Source organism: Hippoglossus stenolepis, chromosome 15 (assembly GCF_022539355.2).
Source record: "Hippoglossus stenolepis isolate QCI-W04-F060 chromosome 15, HSTE1.2, whole genome shotgun sequence".
In the NCBI taxonomy this organism is placed as follows: Eukaryota; Metazoa; Chordata; class Actinopteri; order Pleuronectiformes; family Pleuronectidae; genus Hippoglossus; species Hippoglossus stenolepis.
The window spans coordinates 6,879,874-6,904,607 of record NC_061497.1 but is presented as its reverse complement, the minus strand read 5'-3'; the positions used below and the strand labels follow the sequence as shown (position 1 = coordinate 6,904,607).

Below are 24,734 nucleotides of genomic sequence, written 5' to 3'. Positions count from 1 at the left end.
GCAAAAACTCACATTTGTGTCTGTAAGTCATAAACTCACACTCTCGCCTGTCACACTGATGGAAACGGTCAAAATCATTTGCTCTGACAGCTTTTTTCAGACTCTTTAAGTCTTTTTGAGCTCATTATCTGTGACGGCCGTGAATCTTGGCTGTTTGACAGATTTTCTCCCTACTTTATTCTGCAGTAAATACGACTGGATAGGCTACCGACTCATTTCCAGTCATCATAGATTCTCACCGTGGCAACAAAATATATTACATAAGACTTCAGAAACTCTTGCAGATTAAACTGGCCTAACCAAACATTTCTAGGGCCATCTAAGTCCTGAAGGAGAAGTGAAGTCCCAGGCTGCATGTAAAGAAAAAGTCACTGAGGATAGCGGCCTGTTGACTCCTCTCTGCTCCGTCTTATAATCTTAGCTGGTTCCATGTTTGTGGCCTCAGGCGACAGTTGGCTGTGATTGATCCCAGTGTTGCTCATCAAATGAAAGCAACAAAGACAGTTGTACACTGAATTATTGGAATAGAGGTTTATCTCTATACACAAGTTTGTTTTCATTTAAAGTAGTTATATTGAGTTATAAAAATAGTTGTCTCCTCATGCATTGGGTGAAATGAAAAATGTCAGTAATAACAAGATTATAAAACTTTTTATTGATCCCCTCTGAAGATGAATTTATAAAGCAAATTCCACACATATCTCAGGTTCACATAATATTTTACGCAAAGTTATGGCACCATTACTTTCTATATTTTGACCAGAAAAAATATTCATGTAGCTGTGGCCATGGTTTTATTTATACAAATGATCAGGAAGTACGTGTCTGGAATAGAACCACTATAAAATACCAATTACACAATATCAACATTCTCCAAAACAGAATTAGCCAGGCCACTAAGATGTTATTTGTTTAAGCCGGTGAAGTTGGGTGCCAGATAAAATATACATTCCACTGACATGTCTGAGACCAGTGTAAAATTCTGGCAGGCAGCACAGTCAAGGAAGCACAACTGGTTTCCCCTCAACAACTGTTGGACAATATTAAACCCAAGGGAAGAAGCTGAGTATGAAAAACAAGTTTATGCATGGGTGAACACCACCTTGCCACAGCCATCTATTCTCTATCTTTTTCAGCGCTTGGAGATGTTTCTTTATCCTCCGTCTTCCTGTGCCTGTCATTACATTTGTCCCTGTTCTCTGCTAAGTGCTGATACATTTACATTTTTAGTGCTGCTCAGTAATAAAATAGGTGGCATGAGTGGAGGCCTTTTACCTTTGCGAAAACAAACATCCATGGACTCCGCTCACTGAGGAGTGACTCCACCTCCAAAATACTCCACCGGTCCATCCACCCACCCACAGCTTGGCCGCTGCCCCACAGTGCAGGTCAACAGTGTTGCGGTTTGAGTCTCCTCAGTTGCACTTACAGTTTTCGCCCTCATTTCAAGGTTCACCCACAGGAGTCTGCCTCACACAGGAGGCTCCACATTAGTATTTTTGTCCAGGCTGGATGCTCTGTGAGCGCTGTCATCACTTTAGGAGTGTGGAAGAAACATTTTATAACCGTAGGTCATCAAATGAAGTCACAGGTTAATTCACACAGGCACAAAATGGGAAAAGAGGGATTGAGGTTGGTTTCTATCGTCTCAGTGGGCCTTCATGCTTGTCTTTGGGTGAGTTCTAATTTTCGGATTACATACGTATTATACACAGTCTCACTCAAGAATTCATTCTGTATTTCAGAAAACATAAACCTGGTGGCAGCCATCAGGATACTGTCTTCCCTTCTCATATTTTGATGAACCAAATCCACTGTCTTCATCGAAGCTGTGTTTCTTCGTTCTTGACAAACATGAGGTTGAAAATAAAAAAGACATTTTAGCAGAGACAAAAACACAAAAATCAAAATCACAGAAGGAATAAAATAAATAAATAAAGAGAGCTGTGCAGGATTTGATTACTAAACAAACCACTGATGAAAATAGCAAAGCATTTTTCAAACACAGTCCAGTCGGTATCTAAGTAAATTATCTACACGCTTGTGCTGCATCTAATCTGATGCAACACTACAATACTGATCTCAACTGAAAGATCTTAAGAGGTATAACCAAGGCTGACCAGCCCTGATAAGATCTTCAACTTGACAACTAATGAATAAGGTAATAACAAGCCTACTTTAAGACAAGTGGTTATTGGATCGTTTGAAATAGAACAATTCACAGCTTTACAAAGCCCTTTCCTTGGGTAGCTGGTAGGGCACAACAATATAGTTGAGGCATTTGGAACGATGAGTTTATAAGACTACATACTGTGCATGATCAGTGAGCAGGAAATGATTACCAACAATGTCTGTTTTCCATCATTTCTTAATCCATTTAGAATTGACTGCTGTGGCTCCCGTGTGAGGAAGAAGACTACCTGCACCTATGCTGAGTTTGACCTTCCCACAGTGGATACATTCTTTGTTAACATGTCACAGGGGAAGAGCTAAAAAGAAAACATACACAGGCCATTACTAAGATGGTGAAGAAATGGTCAGCTGTGCATTTACACCAGGCTGCTGGCTACTGCTTCCTGCGGTGAACTGTTCCCACATGATTTCAGTTCCAGTTCCTCACATACTGTACTTTCAGAGCATTGAACAGCAGGTAATTTGGAATGGGTGACCAGAAGAAGAAGGCACAGAGGGGTGCTTCAGAAGTGTCCATGCGAAGGGAAATTGTGCATCTATACAGTTCACCAATAACACTGTGAACAAGATCTGGTACAGTACATCATGTGTAACAGTAGTCTATATCTGGGATTCCTCCTTCTCTATAGCCACGGTTGGTGCCATGTCCTGCATTAGAGACATGGTTGTCACCTTTGTACAGGCCAGTGCCATTGGAGGGGAATATGGTATGAACGATGTAATCCTCTCGTAGGGGTTTAGGCTGCATTGGCTGGCAAGCCGCCAATGGTGTCATCTGGAATCCGGGGCCACGGATCTCCAAGATTGTAGTGTCCTTCTTGGTGCCTGACTCAATGTAATCATCATAGGTTTTGCTTTTTCGAGAGCTGTTGCGAGTGTAGTGGTCGCGGGAACACAATTTCCCAGACCTATGTCCATACCAACAGAAGATGCCCAAAATAAGAGCCAAAGACACAATGGCGGAAGCCCCACCAATAATCCCTGCCAATGGCAATGTTGTCATTTGCTTTGAATCTTTATCCTCTTCCTCCTCCAATGGGCTTTGGTCTGATGTTTCAGCTTTTGCGCACACCAGAGCTTCATCAGAGTCAGCATCTCCAGAAATTGCCCCTTTACTTTCTGAACTAGCAGGCAGGGGCACCATGCAGATGATGTAGCTCGAATGTGGTTGCAACGAGGTAAGCAGGTACTCTCGACGGTCCCCCCGGACTAACGTCTCTGTGATCGATCCCATGGCATTTCCGGTGCCCTGTCGCAGCCAGCTCAGCCTGAAAGAGGAGCTGGGCTGGGCCACGCTCCAGGTGACACGGACACTGTTGTGGGAGAGAGGCTTCACATTGAGGGCCAGGCTCTTCCCCACACCACTGCTGCTAAGAGTGTAGTCTAAACCAGAGTCAGGAAGCCCCAATCCAGGACGTTTTGAGCGAAGGGTGAAGAGTGAGCCCTGTGGAGGGGTGTTAGTAGTAGAGCTATCTACTCCAACTCCACCCACTCTGTCTCTGGTCCCTGCTGTCCTCACCACTTCACATTCGTCCATCTCGCTGGTCAGGTCTATCATAGCCATGTCTCGCACTCTGTCAGGTCCATGGCAAGTGAGACCTCTGACAGTGATGGTGTTACCACGGGCATGCAGCCAATCATACAACCATCGCAGGTTGCAGCCACAGTGCCAAGGATTACCTCGCACCAACAGTTGACCCAAGCTGTCCAAGTCTTTGAACAGTCCCTTTGGCAGGGTGGTCAGGTTGTTTCCTGACAGGTCCAGCCTCTGTAGCCTGTGCATGCCATCCAAGGACCCACGTGGCATATGGGTGAGGGCATTTTCCTGTAGAGACAGGCGCTGAAGATGGGCACTGGGCAAGTTTACAGGTGGGGTCTGGAGAGAGTTTCGGACAAGGGATAACTCGGTCAAGTTAGAAAGACGAGAGAATGTGTCATCAGCTATACGCTGGTTTGCCAAAAGGTTCCCGTCCAGGACAAGACATCTAAGTGAGGTGAGTCCTCGGAAGGCATGGGTTGGGATTGTGGAGATTCGGTTGTCATCCAAACGTAGTTCTTCCAGAGAAGCAGGCAGTCCTGAGGGGATACTAGACAGATGGTTGCGTGAAAGGAAAAGCAAGCGCAGCCGTGGGTTGTCAGCAAAGGCCTGATCTTCAATACTGACAGTGGAAATAGAGTTGTCATCCAAGTGGAGCTTCTCCAACAAAGGCATCCGAGCTAGTGCACTCCGAGGAATAGTGCGGATGTTGTTGTCCTGCAAATGCAGTTCACGCACGGATGGTGGCAGATGTAGAGGGAACTCATCCAGTTCATTATCATAGAGGTAGACCACTCGGATAGCAAGTTGGTGCTCCAAGGAGGTGGGCAAGCCTGGGTTGTTTATGTGGTTGTTCTGAAGGTAGAGGACGGATGCAGATGGTGGCAGTGACGGAATTGAATTCAGGCCACGATCATTGCAGTAGATGAAGTCCTCATCGCACCTGCATACAGATGGGCATATATCCCTGTCTCCAATGTATCCTTGTATCGTAGCTGTAGTGAACTGAAGCATGCCGGCATGTAGTGTCAAGCAAAGAAACAGCAGGAAGAGCCGAGCACACAGTCTGGCCGTTCTTGCAGGTGCCATTATAGTAAACATAAGCACAGTCTCTCTTTTCCAGGTATATGGTTAATCCTCAAATCCTTGATGTCAGCAGGAATCCTGTGACCTCCACCCTGAGAGAGAGAGAGAGAAATTACAGTCAGCACTGATGCACAAATGAATTAGTTAACAGTCACATCAAAGCTGATGAGAGTTCATTTCAGCGGGATTTTTATGAGATCATAAATATTTAACAGCTTCACACTGTACGTCATAATCTTGTGTTTCCGTAATATTTTAATCTGTGAAAATGCTACAATAATAATGTCTAAACAGAACCCACACAGGCCTTTGATTGACTTTATAGAATTAATATTGATATCAACAGGGTCATGTAGGCATATGAATGGCCCTGTGACGATTTCACTGTAACCCAATATTAAAGACAGTTATAAAAGTAAAGTTCAGTGTGTATGGTACTCGATGTTCAAAGCAGAATAAATATTTAATCTTAGGGAAAAACAGCTATGGAAATGACAAATTGAATCTTACATTTAGAATTAAGCCTTGTGGTTATGAAGTCTTGAGAACACTCTCCACTTTTAAATTATTTAAGAGATCTTGAGAGGCCCCGTAACTCCATTAGGAGTTGCCAGCAGATGGCTGCATTAGCCAGACAGAGCTGAAGATACTTTTCATTATCAAGAAGGAACAACATGTTTTATCTCAGAGCCATAGTGTCCAAGAGTTAAATTCAAAATCAGGCAGCAGGATGAAGCTAGGCACAATAAAAAAAAAAAATCTTCTTCATTTAGTTACATCATATTAATAACGTACAATAAACTAGTGATGGAAATATAATCTGCAGATGTGACAACAATTAACTAATTTGTGACATTATAATTGCGCTGTGTGAATCTACATGAGCTGTGCTTGGAATTTGACGCCGTCATCGTGATATCTTGTTGTTACTGATGAAGTGAGGGATGCTATTACAATATGTACAGTATCGACTACGAAGATTTGGAAACTGGTAAATTGCAACACTGTCAGTGACAATTTAAGACCCATCGCAGTCTTCAATAACCATGGCCATTAGTCAAACCGTTAAGGCCCACACAGCAGCAAACATAGTGGGGCTGTAGTATTGATTTCCTCACAAATCCAAAGTGATCTGCCATAGTCAGTCAGCTCTCATGCAGATTACAGGATTCCCAGGAGTGTAAGCTAGACAGCATGATAATTAACCCAATGAATGACACCTCTGCTGGGAGTTGACTTTGTTGAATACATATTTGCAAACATTAATCTCGATGTACTTGTTTTTTTTCTCTTTGTCTTATGCTGAACACAGAGAGTAAATCTCACTGACATTCCCCTTGCTAACTCCGACCTTACTTGCCGTCTATAGTTTGTCAAATGCAAATTGTTAAAACTCCTCTTAGAAATGGATGACTGCATTTATTCTCCACTCAGAGGTTATGTGAGCATAATAATAATCAACTCTTATGTTACATGTTGTTTAATAAACTTTTTATTTTGATTTATATTTAACGTGTGCAGATTATGGCTGCAGATTCTGTGAAGCCTTTAAATATAAATATTCTAATTGATATAAAACAGGGGGCAATGAAGGAGGTGACAAATTTATGTTATGTCATCTAAGATCCATGTGAAAATGGATTTGTCTGAGGTTGATTGAAAAGTAATACATATTTAATTCAACATATTTTGGCTGCAGCAGAATGTGTCACACAAAGATATTGAATTTTTAAAGCAGTGGATAGTGAAATTTTAGAGCAAAAAACTATTCACGACTAAAACTTTGAGTTCAGCTGTCGAGTAGTGACACATTTATAATACACTTCAAAGCTTTTTCTGTTTCCTTCAAACATTTCAATTCAACTGATGTTCATATATTTCTACATTTATAACCCTGACAGGGCAGATTAAAAGAAACCCATGCATAAAATCTGTATCAATCATACTGACAATCTGTTCAACAGGATTCTGAAGTTCTTAGACTTCAAAATAATAGCATCAATAAAAAATTTAAATAAATCTATAATAATGTTGTTCTTAGCAATGTCCCCTTTGGTCATGAATTATTTTGCGAGTTTAAGCCTTATTTTATGTTCCTTGTTAGATTTGTGTCCGTCACCATCAGCTCAAACATCTCCCAACTCTGAAGTGACAGGAACATCTGTGTATTTCATCCCCGGCTCCACAGAATATTCACATTCACTGTTAAGTAACTACGACCCACAAGTCCCTTCTGCTGCCTTCTTTCCCTTCAGTCCTCTCCACACACTGGAGTGGTGCACTTTGGGGGGAGCCTGGAAAGTGAAATCATTTCTAAAAATTTGAGGAGACGATATTGTTACTTTAAGCGGTTTGATAATGATTAATTTCATGACTAAGAAAGCGATAGACTTCATTCTGCTTTAAGCGTTTTTGTGTGTGTGTGAGTCTGACAGGCGCTAAAGAATGGATGACTTTTGAATCCCGGGAGCTTCAGCAGTGAACACTTGAACACCAGAGTATTTGGGTCAGCCCTTTAAAACCAAGAGAGCGACGTGGTATGAGATTGAAGTGGTGCAGAGAGCCAGAGGGATTAATACAGCATATTGAGCTGTGATTTCCGGATTAATCAGGTGCTACAAAGAATGGCAGACAGACATTTCAGGATTTTTTTCTTTTTTTTTCGCCTCATGGTTGTTTATTTTTCTTGCTCTGTTAAGGGATGATACAAAGGCATTAGGAGCACATGGCTGCCCTTTGTGTTTGTGCATGCAACTGTTTCTGCTTCAAAAGTACTGTGTGTTTTTCAATCCATGCACGATCGAATTGCAAACATTAACCCATATGTGGACGAGCTGCAGTGTATGGTTGCCGTCTACATTTCAGTTTTCCGTAGAGGGGAGTAAAGCGGAGATGTGGGGTAATGTGTAAGCCAGACAGCCCGCCGCCTCAGGCAAACTACAGTACACACAACAACCCCCAATCTAATACTGGAACCCAAGACTGGATCGATTTACATAAAAAAAAAAAAAAAACAGGGAGGGAGAGAGAGTGACAGAAAGCAGCTTTGAGCAAGACCTTTGAATCCCATCTCCCCCATTAAGACCCCCGCAGAGGGATAGAAAAGGCAAATCTGGAAAACTGGATTTTGGATGACCGTAGGAGCTGCTGATGTATCAGTAAATCCATTTTACTGATGGCAGGGAAAAGATAATATTGGCCCACAGCTTATCTTACATGCCATGTCCATGGATCATATTTTAGATTTACAGATTGGACATGTGGAAAGGAGGCTGCAAAACATGATGGTTATTCAACGGTTCTAAGATGGAAAAAAAAAAAGGATTGAAAAGCATGGCCTCTGTGTTTTGGACGGTCATAGAGGTTGTTCGAGCCACAAAGTGTTTTTTTTTTTATTTGAGATCATGTCTTTCCAGTAATGCATGATAATCTGTAGCTATTAAAATGGAATTTAATCCCCAAAAAGCAACAAATAAGGCTCAAATGTACAAGACAGAAACAATTAAATATAGAAACAGAAATATTTTACTCTGCAGTTTTCTTCTTTCACATTCGCAAAAATCAAGAGCTTTGTCTTTACTTTAAATGCAAAAATAAACAGACGACATCACAAGCACCATTCAAGTGTCTTGAATAAAGCCATCTATATTCATCACCTGATATTTCCAACCAAATGAGCCCTTGCACGTGTGCCTCATAATAGATTTTAATTATGAATTCTGCGATGTACCAATGCAGTGAATCCTTCGTCCTCTTCTCTTCCTTGAAAACATGTGAAAGTACCATATAGAGGCAGATTGAATAACATGTTAAAGGCTAAATAAGTAATGGATTTGCCCCCATACTAACTCAGAGTTGTTTTTTTTCCAGCAATTTCCTGGCATGAAATAGTGATTGGATTTGCACTCAGCAGTTTCTCATCTCAGCTGCTGACACAAAGACCCTGGATATGTGACGTACATAAAGATTTGTGTTTACAGATGTAAATGATATTCACGTTTTCCTAATCAAATCTTTATGAACACACGGGTGAATTTAAATGTATTTTTGTGTAATATAAAGGATTAAAATTCATCAATTACATGTATGAACAAAGCAAATTTGACAGTTTAAATATCCTACCCGTGAAGTCAGATATGGATCCAATTCATTTTAATAAAAGTAGTAGAATTGTGTATATTGAACTTGTTTTTTTTATGGCGATGCACTTTCTGAGACTCTGCATGTTTATCAATCGCCATATGAATATGACAGAAGTGATAACTCTGGAAGTGCTGTACTCTGTAATAAAGTGATAGACAGAGTACAGCATGTAGGGAGAGTTGCATGATTCACAGTTGGATATTCATCTTCTGGGCTTTGTTTGCTGGTGGGTGTTCAGTTCACAGGGCTGCAGAGTGACTTGATATATAGCTCCCCATGTTTTATCTTTACAGCACCGTAATGTGTTCTGTCGTGCCACCGGTCTCATTCCCTGTCGTCTCCACTGCAGCTGCTGTTGCCGCTGAATTATTTCGGCTGTGTTTCTTCCTGGAGACGGCCAGATTACAGGTAAATCCTTTCAGCATTAACAAAAGGGGACCGCGGCTCCCTGCAGCAATATGCTGCTCCATTGTGTGCGAGGTAAGAACAAATCTTACATGATGCTCAAAGGGGTTTTGGGAGGGCCATCTTACAAAATGTGCTCAAAGTGCACTGCACTGACCCTGAGCAGTTCTGTAATCCAGCAGGTGTCCATGAGGCGACCAGAGGTGACCAGATCAGCTATTTATCAGTTATTATTAATTGAAATATTGTAACGCTTTTCTTGTCCCACAAAGATTCTAAGTGATTAAAACCCATTTCCATGCTTTTATTTCTGTGATCCTTTGTCTCCCAAAGCAGTGAATTGAAAAAAAAATCTATTTATTCAGAACTGTGCAGCTAAACCTAACCAAAACAGCATCTCTTAAAAATAGATTTTAAGTAATTTTTCCTACGTTTAAAGGATTGGGACCAGCTAACATTGCATTCACTGTTCTTTTATAATACTTCATATGTTCTTAGATGGGTTTGTAAATACACAAAATGATGTGCACAATAAAACAGACAATCCAGTTTTACTTTGTTACTGTGCTTTTACCAAGAGCTTTCTGAGATGCAGGCTCTGGGAGTTTGTTTACAACAACTCAAAACCTATTAATTACATTTTTTATTATATCTTAATCTCATATAGTATTATTCTTAATGGTTTCTGTTTTTAATGTTAATTCATATATTTTATCATCTGCCTTCTATTACCTATTTGATTTTCTTTCTATTTAGTTTTTATTGTAAACCACTTGGATGAAAAGTGCTGTTTAGATAAACTGTTTTATTATAATTATTATTATTTCCTTTAGTGAACAATGATTTTTTTTTTTAGCACCATAATTAGTTGTCCAGCAAAGTAACTAAACTAAGATGGTGAAAGTGGTAAACATAACTGCTTAACAAGAGTATGTTTATATTGTTTGTATTAGCACGATGAAGATAGCATTTAGCTCACATTAAAAAACGCCTTTCTGATACAAAAATACCTAAATGTCGCACAGGGTTTGTTTGCTAGTGAAAAAGACAAACTGACTGATGAGTCTCAATATTTTAACGATGAAGCCATTTAAGAAACAGGGTCATTGTACCTAATGGGAGATTTGCTGTTGTGTCAGACTGGTGGCTGATACAGGGAGACAGCACAAGCCTGGCAGACGAGCTGGTGAATAAGCGTTAGATGTGTCAGTCTGTGTCAGTGGACTAAATACACACTTTGATCAACTGATAACTGTTTTATTTTAATCATATCTTAAATCATTTGCACAATATTTTACTTTTTTTTCGAGTTGCATTGATTAAGAGTTGAGTTTATTCTCAAGAAGGGTCTAACTTCCCAGTTTTGAGAAAGGGTGCGTAATCATTTTAAGTGGGGTTTATAAAGGCAAATTTATTTTCTGCCTTTAAGTCATGGAGTCAAGCTGTGGTTGTCACGCTTCAGCTAGGACTCTGATTGGATTTTCGTATTTGCGAGAAAAGGAGAGAGGGGAGGTTGGTTAGCTTAATTGGTTAAATTTGAATTCAAGCCTGACAAGTTGCAATATCAATGCAGGGCTGCGGGAGGCCCAGGCAGCTGAGTCACGAGACAACACTGTGCTCTCAGGGAGAAAATGAACCTCCCTATCAAAGATACAATGGAGGCGAAACGAAAAGATAACATCAGTGGGAGTACTCTCTGTGTTCCCGACACCTTCACAGGGCAGTCAGGTTATGTGGGGCAGCCATGTTGGAGGTCTGACGGCTATGAATTTGTGTGTGGACTGTTTCCTGTTGTAATTTACTTCATTAGACTAATAGTTCCAGAAATGTCTGTCTGTCTGTCTATATGTGGAACCCTTATCTCGAGAACCATTCATCACACTTGGCATGTGTATTTTTAAAGGCCCCATAGAAGTGCAGTGTCAAATTTGGTGCGATTTGGACCCACGATATATATTCGTTCAAGAGGAATAGACTTTGAATAAACAGGTGAACAGCTCTTTGTGCAGCAGTGGTGGTGCAGCTTCAGGGTTCTGTGGACTGAGGTCACAGGAAGCTGCAACCAGCGTCACCACAGGCCAAACAAATAGACCATTGCAAATTATAATATATAATGTGCATCAGTATCAGCAGCTAACATTCATGTGGACACTGCCAGAACTGTGATTGCTTGTTTCTTATGCTGCTGGAGACCACTGGTAGTAAAAACGACATTAAATAAATGAAAGAAAGGCTCAGTAGTAACACACATGCAGTAACACACCATTTCCACCAATGCACTGAGACCACTGGATTCTGTGAATGAACGAAAATAAACATACAGCCGTCTCCACTCAGTAGTAAGAGCAAGGTTAACAGAAGTGTAACTCCAGTCATGGAAATACTGTTTGCATGTACTGTCACTGGAAATACACCTATCTTGCATTGCAGTGCTGATACACACAGTACAAGCAGGAAATAACAAGTAACTCTATTATTTCTGTTTGGTCATTTTCAATCAGACGTTGGTGCCATGATTCCAGCCTGTTGTTCCCAGTCTCGTGTGTTACTCACCTCCCTGTCTGCAACTTTGATCTTCATATTCTCATCTACACCCTCCATGTAACAACGTACACATTAAGTCTGAGTCCACACCCTCCAACGTCAAAACATGTTGGTGCACGTCTCTGTGCACACAGCCCTGATCTGTGTTGATAATTTTTCTCTTCACATTTGCTCATGCAGTTCCTCCAATCATATACGTGTTATCAAGATTACGCAAAAACCACTTTGCGACAGGTTACCACAAAACTAGGTGGAAGGATGTGGTGTGGGTCAGGGAAGAACTCCATTCAGGTTTGACATGGCTCCGGATCAGGGGGGAGATTTTTTTCCCCCACTTTCTTTAACATTGTGAGATTCATATTGATTTCTCAATAATTCAGGGAGCATGATGAAAGAATTCCGACATGTTCCGGTGGTTAGTATCAATGAGTGCGTGCAGTTTCATGCAGATCCAAATAAAAATCTTTCAATGTGATTTCATAGGGGTGTAGGATTTCTTCCGCTGCTGTATGGTAACCAATGGCGCTGGAATATAACTTCCGCCAATATGTAGCGGAGAAACATAATGTGGCCTTAGCTTTAAGGCGTGTTGTAATTTAAGGTGACTGTTGGGCCTTGACGGAGGTATGCGCTCTAGATGGAATTCTAGTTTGTCTCTGTTTTACTTCCTGCATATTTACCCTGTTCATTCAGCAGATTATCTCTTTCTCCTTCATCACTCTCTTTATGCATCATTTATTTATCCCAATTATATTATTACAAAATTAGTAACTCTGGTGAAAGCAGCCAGGCAGAAACATTAGCATATTTGTAAACATGGTTGTAATCAAAAAGGTAAATTAAATTGTCTGCGCTTCTTCTATTTTGTCTCTGGTTATTTAATGTTGAAAACAAATTGTTTTCCCTTTGACCGACTGAAACAGTGAATCATCCAATGATCATCCACTTAAAAAATCCACTTCTGTCTGATAAAATCTTGTCCAAAGGAAAATTACAGCAGCAATACAACTTAAAAAATAAATTACAAAGCCATTAAGTAAATGTGAGGACATGTCTCTTTGTGTGGTGGAGTTGCAGTTTTAAGGGTGCAAGCGTACGTGTGCAGGTTTATGTGAATAATGAAGTAAACATCATCTTGTGTTGTTGCACTTGTACGTGTTTATCTTTCACCATAAGAGAAATGGCAGTGGGTGAATAGACACAGGTCGCCCCCGGGCTCAGAAAAGATCCTCTGCAGTGTTAACTTGATTTCGACTCTTCAGTGTGTGTGTGTGTGTGTGTGTGTGTGTGTGTGTGTGTGTGTGTGTGTGTGTGTCTGAAATATCAGCTGTAGGAGTGTTTTGACCTAAAGCAAAAGTTGCTTCGAATGCCAAAACGCCTCACACTCTTGTTCACATACTGTTCACTCTCTTATGACTACAAGGCTTCTTCTGAAACCCTGTCAGACTGTTGGTCATACTGTATTTGTTCTGACTAAGAGGATAAATCAATGCAATTATACTTCAGAAGAATCGTTTTCAAATGGAAACTCTCGGACTCTCAAAATCATGTCTAACATTTGGAAAATATGTTTAAATAAAAACCTGCCCTTGTGAATTAATAATCAATGGCTTTGCAAATGGAAAAGACAAAACGATGCTATTACGGTGTCACGAGATACAGTCCACCTCAAAGCATTGACCGATCGCAGCGAGTTAGTATATTTCGTTAATGGGCGCCTGCTTTTTACGGCAACCTTTACTGATTGCTTTCTTTGGACTCCTGCCCAAAAGGAGAAAATGAGGGGATAATCGAGCTTTATTGCTCACCATTTAACCATTGATAAGTGTTAGTTTGTTTAATGGCTTCATTTATCTCTTATTTAATTACTGCCACCATTTAAGAAAGAGGTACGGTCAAGGTGGTCCTCTCCCCTGGTTTATATTTGTCATAGCTTTAAGGTCTTTTAACTGATGAGAGTGGAGTTTTTTTCATAAAATGCTTAAAGGATGAAAGGAAATTACAGGGGCATAGTTTTTGTACTTTCAAGTAATAATTACAATGCATTTTGTGCAATTTAATTCCACTGAGTCTGTTGTAGATTTATGTTTTCAATTGCATTAGATTCCCATTAAATGGAATTAAAACAGAGTTCATTCCTTGGATTTTTCACAATCACCTCTGAGTCACAGCATTCAGTTTCAAAACCTCTAAAAAAGATGAATACTCGTTGATCTTTGACAAACCCAGAAATGTGACAAAAACGAAACATCTAAAATAAAAACACTGACCATGTGAATGGCAAGTTTGGGATGGCTAAATGTATTCTATTTCCTAATCACATCCTTTTTCCTTACATAAAACATTTTGCATTTTAACATTGTATTTTGTAGGACAAATATGATTATAAATAAACTTTTAAATTCTGCTTCATGTACAAACTAAGCAGGGAGACGTGTCCTTCCCAGTTACCATCTTTGTTCGGATTAGAAGAGGAGAAACAGCTCAGAAAATGAATTAAAATCCCTTGTCGAATCAAGTTGGATAAAAATACCCTTTGAAGATTGTTTTAAAACCAGATATGCATCTTCAGTAAAAGTCATTTGTTGTTAATAAATGTCCTGGGTTTGTTAAAGGTCTGCAGATATGCATTTTTCAGAGAAATGGCTGCTGACACTCAAATGTAATGGTACATTTTTTACATTTTATGCATTACAATCAAGTGGTGAAAACCTATGAAGGATGAAAACGACATGACCATAGCTAGATACTTAAAGCAATAAAATATTTTAATAAAAATTTTTTATCCATAAATAAATGGAAAAAATAAATGGTTTGAAATGAAAAGTTTTTCTTTATTTTTTACATGTATTCATATATTTCTGCATACACAATAATATATGGACACAAATGTATTTAATAATGTATTTCTACATTACTTTATTCATTTATTATTCAATATTTGTTTTTGTCATTCATAGAAAAGTGACCACGACCTCCTTTGTCACTTGATTGTGTCTTTGTCTTATTCCTTCGATTAGCATTTCAAACTAAGTTTTGTATTTTGTTTTGTTCTCTTTTAAATAATATTGTTTAAAAAATGAATAACAGTGAATATGTTAATATTTGAGTTGCTGAAACTGAAATAAAAACGAAGTAAAAAAAAAAAGAAAGACTAGAAGTCGACTGAATCAAGAATAACACCCATTTAAACTCACTTTTTGAAGTGGGGCTGACAGGGTAGGAGGTCCTGCAGCACCATTTGCTCTATTCTTCCTCAGCACGCTTCCTTCAGCGTCTGCAAACTGTAGCTTCTCCGGCTGTTGTGTAATCCGTAAAACTGAGAAGGAGGCTGATGTGTTCTCCACTCTCTTCACAAACAAACTCCTTCTGCTGTTTTTATGTTCAGCTCGGATGTTGATGAGTTGTCACCACCGGCTTCAGATTTATTCTCTGTGGAGAAAAAGAAAAATGATAAGAACTCACAGTGGAGCGTCAATGTCAATAAGATGCAAAGATTTGACCACTTCCGATGATGAAAGCGTAATGGTATTACAAACGATGATTTCATGATGTGTGACTCTCGGGCGCGTAGTTACTGTTTGCCGTGTGCAGCATTTCATTTTCATTTCTTTTCCACATCTCTTCTAGGTTCAAGGATTAAGTGATTTATTCTTCATTTACCAAACTTTCATTTATTCAAAATGAATTGCGATGACTGTGACTCAGTTTAATCAAAAACACTAAAAATAAACTGAACTTTCTCTTAGAGTGGTTTTCAAGCCAGTTATACAAATATAAAGTCTGCAAACTTTACAAACCAATTTCTTTCCCCTTGATTTTCCATCACATTTAACAGTATTTCTTTCCACTAAGTCGGAGATTGAATCGCCCTGATCAGTCGCAAGGTTGAGAAATCAGTGTACATTCGCAGAAAGTGTTCAAAGCGAGTTATCAGTGTCAGATAAAATGTGTTTTGACGTAAAGGTTTTTCCAGCAAAGCAACCCTGCACTGAGTCTTTAATGCTAACGCAACAAAACTCCTGCCCGACTCCTTCCTCCTCAACCTCCTGCACTCACAGGATTTTGTCACTTACTTGGAGAAGAAAATGATTAATGATGTCTGAGGTGCCCCACCACCCACCATCTCTCTTGTTTTCCCCCAGATGAGGCTGTGTAACTCCGCCAGCAGCCCCCTCCACTCGGGTCTTTCCTTCACCTCCATGCTGATCAGGTATCTGTCTCACCGCGAGCATCGACTGCTTCGTGACCCGAGACAGAGCGCCATCTTCCTTTGAGTCGGTTCAGCTTCTCCTCCCCGTCATGAAACGGAACCTCATCTGATCAGACATCTAAGGCTACAGAGCACTATTGCTCCTTTTACATCTTTGCCACCTCAAATATTACCTATTCAAATCTTTTTCAGATTAAGCAAAATAGCAGGATCAATGTTTTGCAGCTTTTCCCACCGCTCTGCAGCTAAATTAGAGCATAGAACATTGATGAGTAGAAACACCCAATGCGGCTAATGAGCCCCAGCTACTGCTGCTAACTGGTCACCTGGTATTTTATTGAATGTACCTTGTGTCCAAATCACACCATAGTCAAAGCTGCACGTCCTTGGGCTCTTGACAATACATGTGTCAAGTGCGAGGCTAAGAAGATGAACGGTTCTTGATATATGCATTCCACATACAGACGGATATTTTTGAAATTAGTAGATAGATGCATATTATGTCTTTGTGTTACGATCTGACTTGTGTGACTTATGTGTTATGAAGAATTTTTTTTTTTTTACAGTAATTGTGTGAGTTAAACTTCATGTAACTCTATGAGATGCTGACTGTATTAAGAAGCCGGCCAAACACCTCCTGCAGCATCTTGCCGACCCGCCAACTCTGATGTTCAGTCATTTAGATTAAATGTGCAATATGTGACATAGGCCACCAAATCTCTTAATCAAAACAATAACAAAGGACCTAGTTTGACGATGTCATGGAGCAGCGTGGGATCATGGGAGTTGTTGTCTTCACCACCACTGCCCGTGAAAATCTACCTGACGGAGCTCAGGTGAGCAAACTGCAAATAATAATCTCAATCCGTTAATAAAACAACAAACTGACAAACTGATATGACGACATTAGAGACCACATTAAACATTCTTGAATAAGATTTTGGTTTTCTCTACGTTTGAATGTTGTTTTAAAAAATTTAGATAAACTAAGAACACAACTCAAGAAAATATATAACATAGGTCTAGTTGTTCTTCGACATTTTAATTAATTGTCACATATTGTATATTTAAGTGTGAATGAACATGAAAATTTGGATGTAGCAAAATAAATCTTACCATTAAATTAGAACCGAAACTAAAGCAGCATCTGCCAAATATGTATGTGTCGAGCCCACAGTGCACCTTGCCAGTAATCTCATTACAGTATAACGTTATACATTTGGGCAGAAGTGAAGATTAAACAATCTTCCGTGCCAGGTGTCAGTGCAGCGTACCGAGTCAAATCAAACACACTCAGGGACAGCGACAGAACCTGGTTAGCATGTTGACTCGTATTTCAAATGAAAAAGAACAACTTCACAGCTGTTTTACTCAGTGACAGCTAGAAACAGTTTTATTATCAAGAAAATGATTGTGAAGCCAGACATACATTTCCCTTTTACTGCATTCCATACAGCGCATGTTTGTTTGTTGCAATTAGAAGCTCTTATTCTAGAAAAAAAATGGAGAAATGTCAGATTGGTGTCTTCTGACATCATTTCAATAATCATAAGACCAGTTGAAAAAGTTTCTGTCTGTAAAGTCCAATGTGGTCTTTCCAGCCAGTGGTTGGTGGTTTTACAAAACATGGTGTTAGGAATCTTCCAACGGGGCCAAATCCTCTTCTTTCTCAACACTAAACCTCTTGGCTCAGTCACCACATCCCATAAGTCTTCCTTTCATTGCTGTGACACTAAACTGACCTCTTGACTCCCAGCTCTGACACACAGGTTGGGTTGCATATCTCCAATTTTCGAGCTCAAATCTCCTGTTGGATTCCTGCCAAACACCCCCCCGATTAACCTTGACAAGACTGAGCTGCTGTTCTCCTCTCAGAAATCCTGCCCTTAACAAGACCCGTCAATCACAGTGACACAGGCGCACTCCTGCCCAGCCCTGCGACGTTTGATTCCACTCAACCGACTGCTGCAGCTGCAGCTGCTACTGCCGATTTGCTCCATGTGCAAAAATCTGCTGACTCAGACCCAGTTGTTTGTGAAAACAGTCTTTGTCTCCCATCTGGAACGCCGCATCACCGATCTGGCCGAGCAACCTCACAATATGTGCAACGAGACAATATTTGGTCTTGTTCTCCAGATGTGCCGTCTTGATCGCTCACGTCACATTCACCAGCTCAGACTTTGAATACTGGATTTATTCTTTTAAAATCCACCATTAAAAAGCACATTTCTGTGCTTTTTGTCATATTTGCCAGCCATTTTATCATGTTTTTACTCTCTAGCTCACCTGATAATATGGAAAAAGTGAAATTTTTTTGGAAAATGCTCAAATCGCTTTTGTGCCAAGACTTAGATGAGAGGATCAATAACACTCTTATATCTGTAAAGTAAATATGACACTGCAGATGGTTTCATAAGCTGAGCATTAAGGCTGCAAGCAGGGAAACAGCTGAACCTGCTCTATAAGTGCAATTATGCATTTAACAACATTACAAATTACATAATATATCTTGTTTGTTTTAACCAGGTATGAGATGTAAAGTGTCTTTGGACTCTGAGGTGGAATTAGTTCAACCTTCACATACACAATAATTCACGTGATGTAAACCACCCAGCTGACACTCTGTGAAGGTTTAATTGAAACTGATCAAAATATTTTTTTTCCCCTCTGAATTTCTTTTAATCACACATGACTTTTTAGATCATCATTTCTATGAAATTCAAAGCATAAAACTTAGAAAATTCCACCTGCAAGTTACTCATTAACATACCATCATGAAATATTAATTATTCATTTTGTCACTTGAAAAATTCTGACTAATCATTAAAGCCATTTTCAGACATGAACCCCGGAGAATGTGGAACACAGTGGAGTTTGTCTTTCACAAATGAAAAATGCAGCCGAAGATTCTCCAGGTCGAAACAACAGGAACATTTCTGCAGCGTTCAGATGAGGAGCGGTGTCTACGAGGAGCTTGCAGGAGGCAGAATGTAACTTATTAATTCTGCAGCGGAAATCATCTTTTTGTTTACAGCACGTCAGCCCTAATCACCAAAAGCTCTTGAATCTTGTCGTTTTTCAGATTTGACATCTGCATCTGCATCTTCTACTTTTCTCCCGAGATATTTGTGGTGTGTTAGAAATGTCATCAACGTGTCCACTCCCTCGCAGTGAATCCTCCTGCTGGGTTCTCACATGGGCTCACCAGCGCACATTATCCGCAGTTTTTATGAGGGGACTGGAGAATTAACGGACTCGTACATTTGCATTCTCACATAGAGCCCCTCCGGACAATTTCAGGAGATTATCTGGAAATCAGTGCATGCCTGAAAGCAGCTTCAGTGATCAAATATCAGGCGTCCATGTTAACCTTCAGGCTTTTTCTGTTGCTTTAGTGCATCCTTAACTTACTGTCTCCATGTGGGTAAAGTTAAAACATTCACATTTTCCCCCCAAAAAAGTGTGTGTATGTCTTTCAAATTGTTTATTCCTCCCTGTGATTTAATGTTGATAGACAGCAAAGGTGCAGAACCTGAACTGATCTGACACACACACACACACACACACACACACACACACACACACACACACACACACACACACACACACACACACACACACACACACACACACACACACACACACACACACACACACACACACACACACACACACACACACACACACAGATACCCTGAGATGTGATCAGACTTTCAACGCAGCTGCACATAGTGTCTATTCAGTGACAGGGCGGTGGCGGGGGGGCAGCGCAGAGCGGGACGACGAAGATGACAGATAATTGAGACAGAACACACTAAGTGAGATGATTTCACATGAGCAGTTCGCTCAGGCCTCTTCTCCATCAGTGTCTTGAAGTTATTCTCGCTCTTTCCCATCCGCTGCTCTGATATTTCACTTTTTCCTTTGAGGTCCATCTCAATGACAACTGAAAGAGCATTCTCTCTCCCCTCGTTAACTGAGGAGTGCATCAGTCCTAATAAGAAAGCTTTTACACGGTTAATTAAGAGACACTGTAATGCAGTATGTAATGCTCAATTTACTCTATCTCATTCTCCCCCTCGTCCCCTTTAATTTCATTCTGAATCAATCTGTCCGACTCTCTTTCTCCCCCCTGTTATGTGGACTTTTCTACATCAAAGCCTGCTTCTGTGCTTGTGACTGTCCAATTTGCTCAGGCCGGCTCCATTTTGAGCCTTTCCAATAGTTTCCTTTTTCTCTGAACTCTCTGAACGGCCATTTCTCTTAATTCTCGGCCTTGATGTTGCTAATTCGGGGCAGAGCAGAGGGTAGAGACGGGAGAGGACGTGAACTGGCTGGTTGGAAGAGATATTAAGATGACAAAATGCTGGAAATATGGGGCGGCATTAACCAGAGCACAAATACTGGCAAGGGGCTGAGCCGCAAGGACTTGCCAGTGAGACTAATGTAAACATAGAGGTAATATAAAGTGGAGTGAAAGAGGAACTGAGAAAATAGATCAGGATAGTGTTGAAGCGGAAAAAAACAAAAAAAAGAAGAAGAAGAAAAGGTGGGGGGCGCCGGGAGAAGGAAATAAACGGAGCAGACTCTCAGAAGAGGGAGGGAGCTGAGCTTGGCATTTTAAAGGTCCACAGGTTTGAACATTAATTAAAAGTTATCCACTGATGAATTGCCCTGTGATGAATTGTTTCCCTTACCATAAAAACTGTGTATCCCGGAGGGATTGAGGCAGGCCACTAAATCTGTCATCCGTGTTTTTCATGCTCTCTGCCTCTGACAGTAATGAGCCGGGCCAGTATGATTGGCTGTTCAGCGGCTGATTAAAAGTAGTTTCTTCTAATTCAAGGATTTACTTTGACATTTCCTACACTGGAAAGTGGATGGCTTCATAACGGTAATGAAAGTAATCATTATTTTCCTTTGCAATTCATCTCACGGTTGTTGTTTTAATTAAGAAGTGAATCGTTTCATATTTAAACTGCAAAGAAATCCCCATTACAAGTGCAGCAGAAGATATTTTTGGTATTATAATAAAATGGTTTCCAATAACAATTTGAATCAAGTGTGACGTGAAAGTCATCGCCTGGATATGCAGCTCCTTCCAGCTTCATGGTGAACTTCAACCACTCTCATAGTGTCCTCTCCATTCTCAGCATCAAATGGCAGACAGACAGATGCAGTTAGAAACTTAAGCATGTACCAGCTAAAGAGCCACATACGTCCATCCGGAGTCTCACATGTTTCAACTTAAAAGTATAACATTAAGTCATGGTCTGTATTCACAACTTGCTCCTGCTGCAGTTATTGCTGCTCTGCAGGTGAAACAAGATTTTGTCATCCTGTTTTCATATTGACAACATCCGGGTTTGGTTTCATCTTAGATTTCGTTGGAAAGCCAAAATAAACAGTTGTGTAGGTGCACTTTTTGTAGACTGACAACTGATGTTAGTTTTGTCCTGTGACATTTAAAAAGTTTAAACTAAGCTCTCTGTCTATGTAGAGGAACCACAACCGGTATTCTAGTGAATTGCTGCTGCAATTGCTGCTGCTATTATGGATAAAACCATTACACCTATGAGCATGGCCATTATTATTGTCATTATAACAGCCGCTCTGACAGTGCTTCAATACAACAATTGTGCAATGGTTCCTGGGCTCTCTCTCTCTCTCTTTCTCTCTTATCTCCATCACTCTTTCTCCTCTCTCCCCCATTTCTCTCCTTTCAACCCAACCAGTCGAGGCAGATGGCCGATCACCCGGGGTCTGGTTCTACTACAGGTTTTCTTCCTGTCAAAAGGGAGTTTTTCTTCCCCCTCTGTCGCCAAGTGTTTGCTCATGATGGAAGCTGTTGGGGTTGTTTGTTTACAATGATTTTTTAAAATTCTGTCACATGTGAAACATGGGCTTTTGTTGCTCGAATAAAAGACTTTCAGTGAGTAATTTTCTATCAAAATTTTTTCAAATAATTCTTCTCTCAGCTAATTTATTTTTGCAAATGTTCTTTTCAGAATTCTTTCATGTGTTTGCTGGGGGAGACAGATCTCCTGTGACGACTTTTTTTTCCTCAGCAGACTTTGACTGCAGCATGAATTTAAATCAAAGTCACAGAATAAATAAACTAAGCAGTAATCATATTGCATTCATAGTCCCCTCTTGTAAAAGGCCTTGTCATGCAAACCATATGATTTCTCACCATTCTTCGGTGCAGACAAACCTCACCATCTGAGGGACACTCACAAAGGCTCAAAGCAAGCGAATCATGCATATTGCAAACGTGCGTACACAAGCCGCATGGATGCCATTATGTGAGGCAAAGTGCGAGACAAATTGCAGAGTTGCAGGCCGAAATGGTTCACGGCCTTGGCTGAGTCTGACAAATTCTGCCCGCTGAGCTCCACTAATCACTGCAGCCTGTCACAGGCACGGCCCTCCTTCCCCAGAGAGCCGGCGATCACGCTCCTGCTCTCAGGGTAGCCACTGGCTGACCCCACATAACACACACTTACGGACACACCCATGCAGCCGCCTCCACACAGACACAAACACACTCAAATACGCACTCTTTATGCAGGAATTCACTGATTGTCAAAGGAATCACGATTAAAATACAGTTTCGTCTGCTTCTCTCCCTGGTAACAGAACAAAAAACATCATTTTTTTCTGCCTCCTGGGTTTTATGTGAGTCATGTGAAGCCATAAACTGCATACTACAGCACAAAAAACTCCATTTATATCATTCTTAATTGTTATTCTAGTTCACCCCCATCTCCCACATACACATAAACACACTTGGTGCACTCGTTTGTAAGCTGTATCGGTGTAATTGGTGCAATGACTGGAAATAAACAGGCAATTTAAGTGCTGGACACCTCACTGCTCTCTCCTTTTCTCCTCTCTCCACCCCTCCGTCTCCCACCTCCATGATTCTTCTCCGTCCCCTCACACACACTCACACATACATCGTGGACTATCTCACAATCAAACAAGGTGGAATAAGGGACAAGGTCAACGTGCTGGCGGAGAGGAAATTAGGCAGAATAAGAACAGAGGGGGACAGAGGGCACGCAGAAAACACAGGCTGTTCTCACAGATGACTCATGTCTGGATCAGCCTGTTTAATGACAAATTTACAGCTCCGTGAAAAGAGAGCGACAGACCACGGTGTCACCCACCAAACTACATTTTTAATCATTTTCAGATTTTTGCAGCTTTGACCACGACATTCATGATGTTTCGAGGCAGGGAGCGCCCTCCAAAACGCTTCCGCTAAAGAGCCTTCACCGTTTGCGTGATGGGTCGCCCTCGCTCGACCACACAGCCGAGTGGACAGTGTTGCAACCTCTCCTGCCTGCAGCGAGCTTGGACCAGAAAAGACAGAAATAGCCCCGGCTGATCCAGCCGGCCGCATCAATCTGACCAGGCTGCAACGCGGAGCAACAGCCTTTATCTTTTGACCGTTCCAAACATGTGAACTCACACCGTTGCTCTGTATAAATACACGGCGTCTTTACGCTGACCCATAACATCACTAATTATTGAGAAGCTACAAGACAAATTATGTAGCTGCTTGTCCTTTTTTTTTTCTGCACATGCGATTCCCACTTGGTCCCGTTTGCATCAGCTGGGAACTGTCGTGCTGCATGAATATTAAAAGGTTGCAGCCAATTGTGTATGCTGGAGAGTTAATAATAAACGAGGTCTGATAATTTAATAGGCCTGCATGTTGACATATCCCATGGGTCGCCATACTGTCTGTACGAGAGGTAATAGGAAATAAGAGAGAGGCATAGAATGATACAGCAGGAACTGACAAATGGAGGGCGGTAGAAGCCAAGAAGAGGAGAAGAAGAGTTACGGTTTCCTTCGCTTTCTTGAGTCAAAATACTGTTTTATGTACAAAATCGCTCAAACTCTAAATTTATTAAATTGAGAAAAATGTGCGAGAAACGTCCATTTTGGAGGTTTGGTCGTCTTTTGCTTCACTAGGATTTTCACTGCACAAAGTGAGTTCTAGAAGGAACCAGTGTAGATACATAATGGGATGGTGTGGACAATGCCAGTCCGCAGCAGCTACACTGACTTAATAATGTCTAGAATTCAACATTTTGCCCTGTTACGCCTCCTGGAGGATGACCGGCTTTTTTATCCCTACCATTAAACCCGTTGGCCTCCATAACCACCATTAGGTTTCTGGAGGGATAAAAATGCTCTCTCTAACGACCCTTGACCTCAGCACTGCTGCTCGGCCATATTTTCCGGACTGATGACATTTGCTCTCCCGCTGAGAAAAATACAGTTGTTATCTTACAAAACTATATGTCCTTGACTGGAGCATCTCAACCTTTACTTGTGGGCAAACATCACATTGATTTTTCTTTTTTTTTATCATTCATCCTGATTACTCACGTCATTACGTGTAGGCGTTCTTGTTAGCCACATCACAATAATGTTATAGATGCCCAAACAGTGCTCAAATCTACTCTGCTGTAATGGTGTGACTTGTAGATAATAGTGTTGTTAATGTCATTGTTTTCAATGCACCAGCATTTATGTCTAAAAAGCTGAGTATACATGTTTTGCATTAAGTCTGGATTGTTTTTTCTGATGGAAATG

The 24,734-nt window shown here is 40.7% G+C and overlaps 1 protein-coding gene across 1 annotated transcript in view; it reads right to left on the bottom strand.

Annotated features, from left to right (window-relative positions):
- Window positions 1-632: 632 nt before the first annotated feature.
- The window catches only part of flrt1a (fibronectin leucine rich transmembrane protein 1a), a 39,850-nt gene continuing 15,748 nt past the window's right edge, over window positions 633-24,734 (bottom strand). The window contains exons 2-3 of the mRNA XM_035177745.2: window positions 15,106-15,340; window positions 633-4,908 (exon numbers count right to left, since the gene is read on the bottom strand). Coding sequence (XP_035033636.2) covers window positions 2,777-4,831 — 2,055 coding nt within the window. The 5' untranslated portion in view covers window positions 4,832-4,908; window positions 15,106-15,340 and the 3' untranslated portion in view covers window positions 633-2,776. The remainder of the gene's footprint in view (window positions 4,909-15,105; window positions 15,341-24,734) is intronic.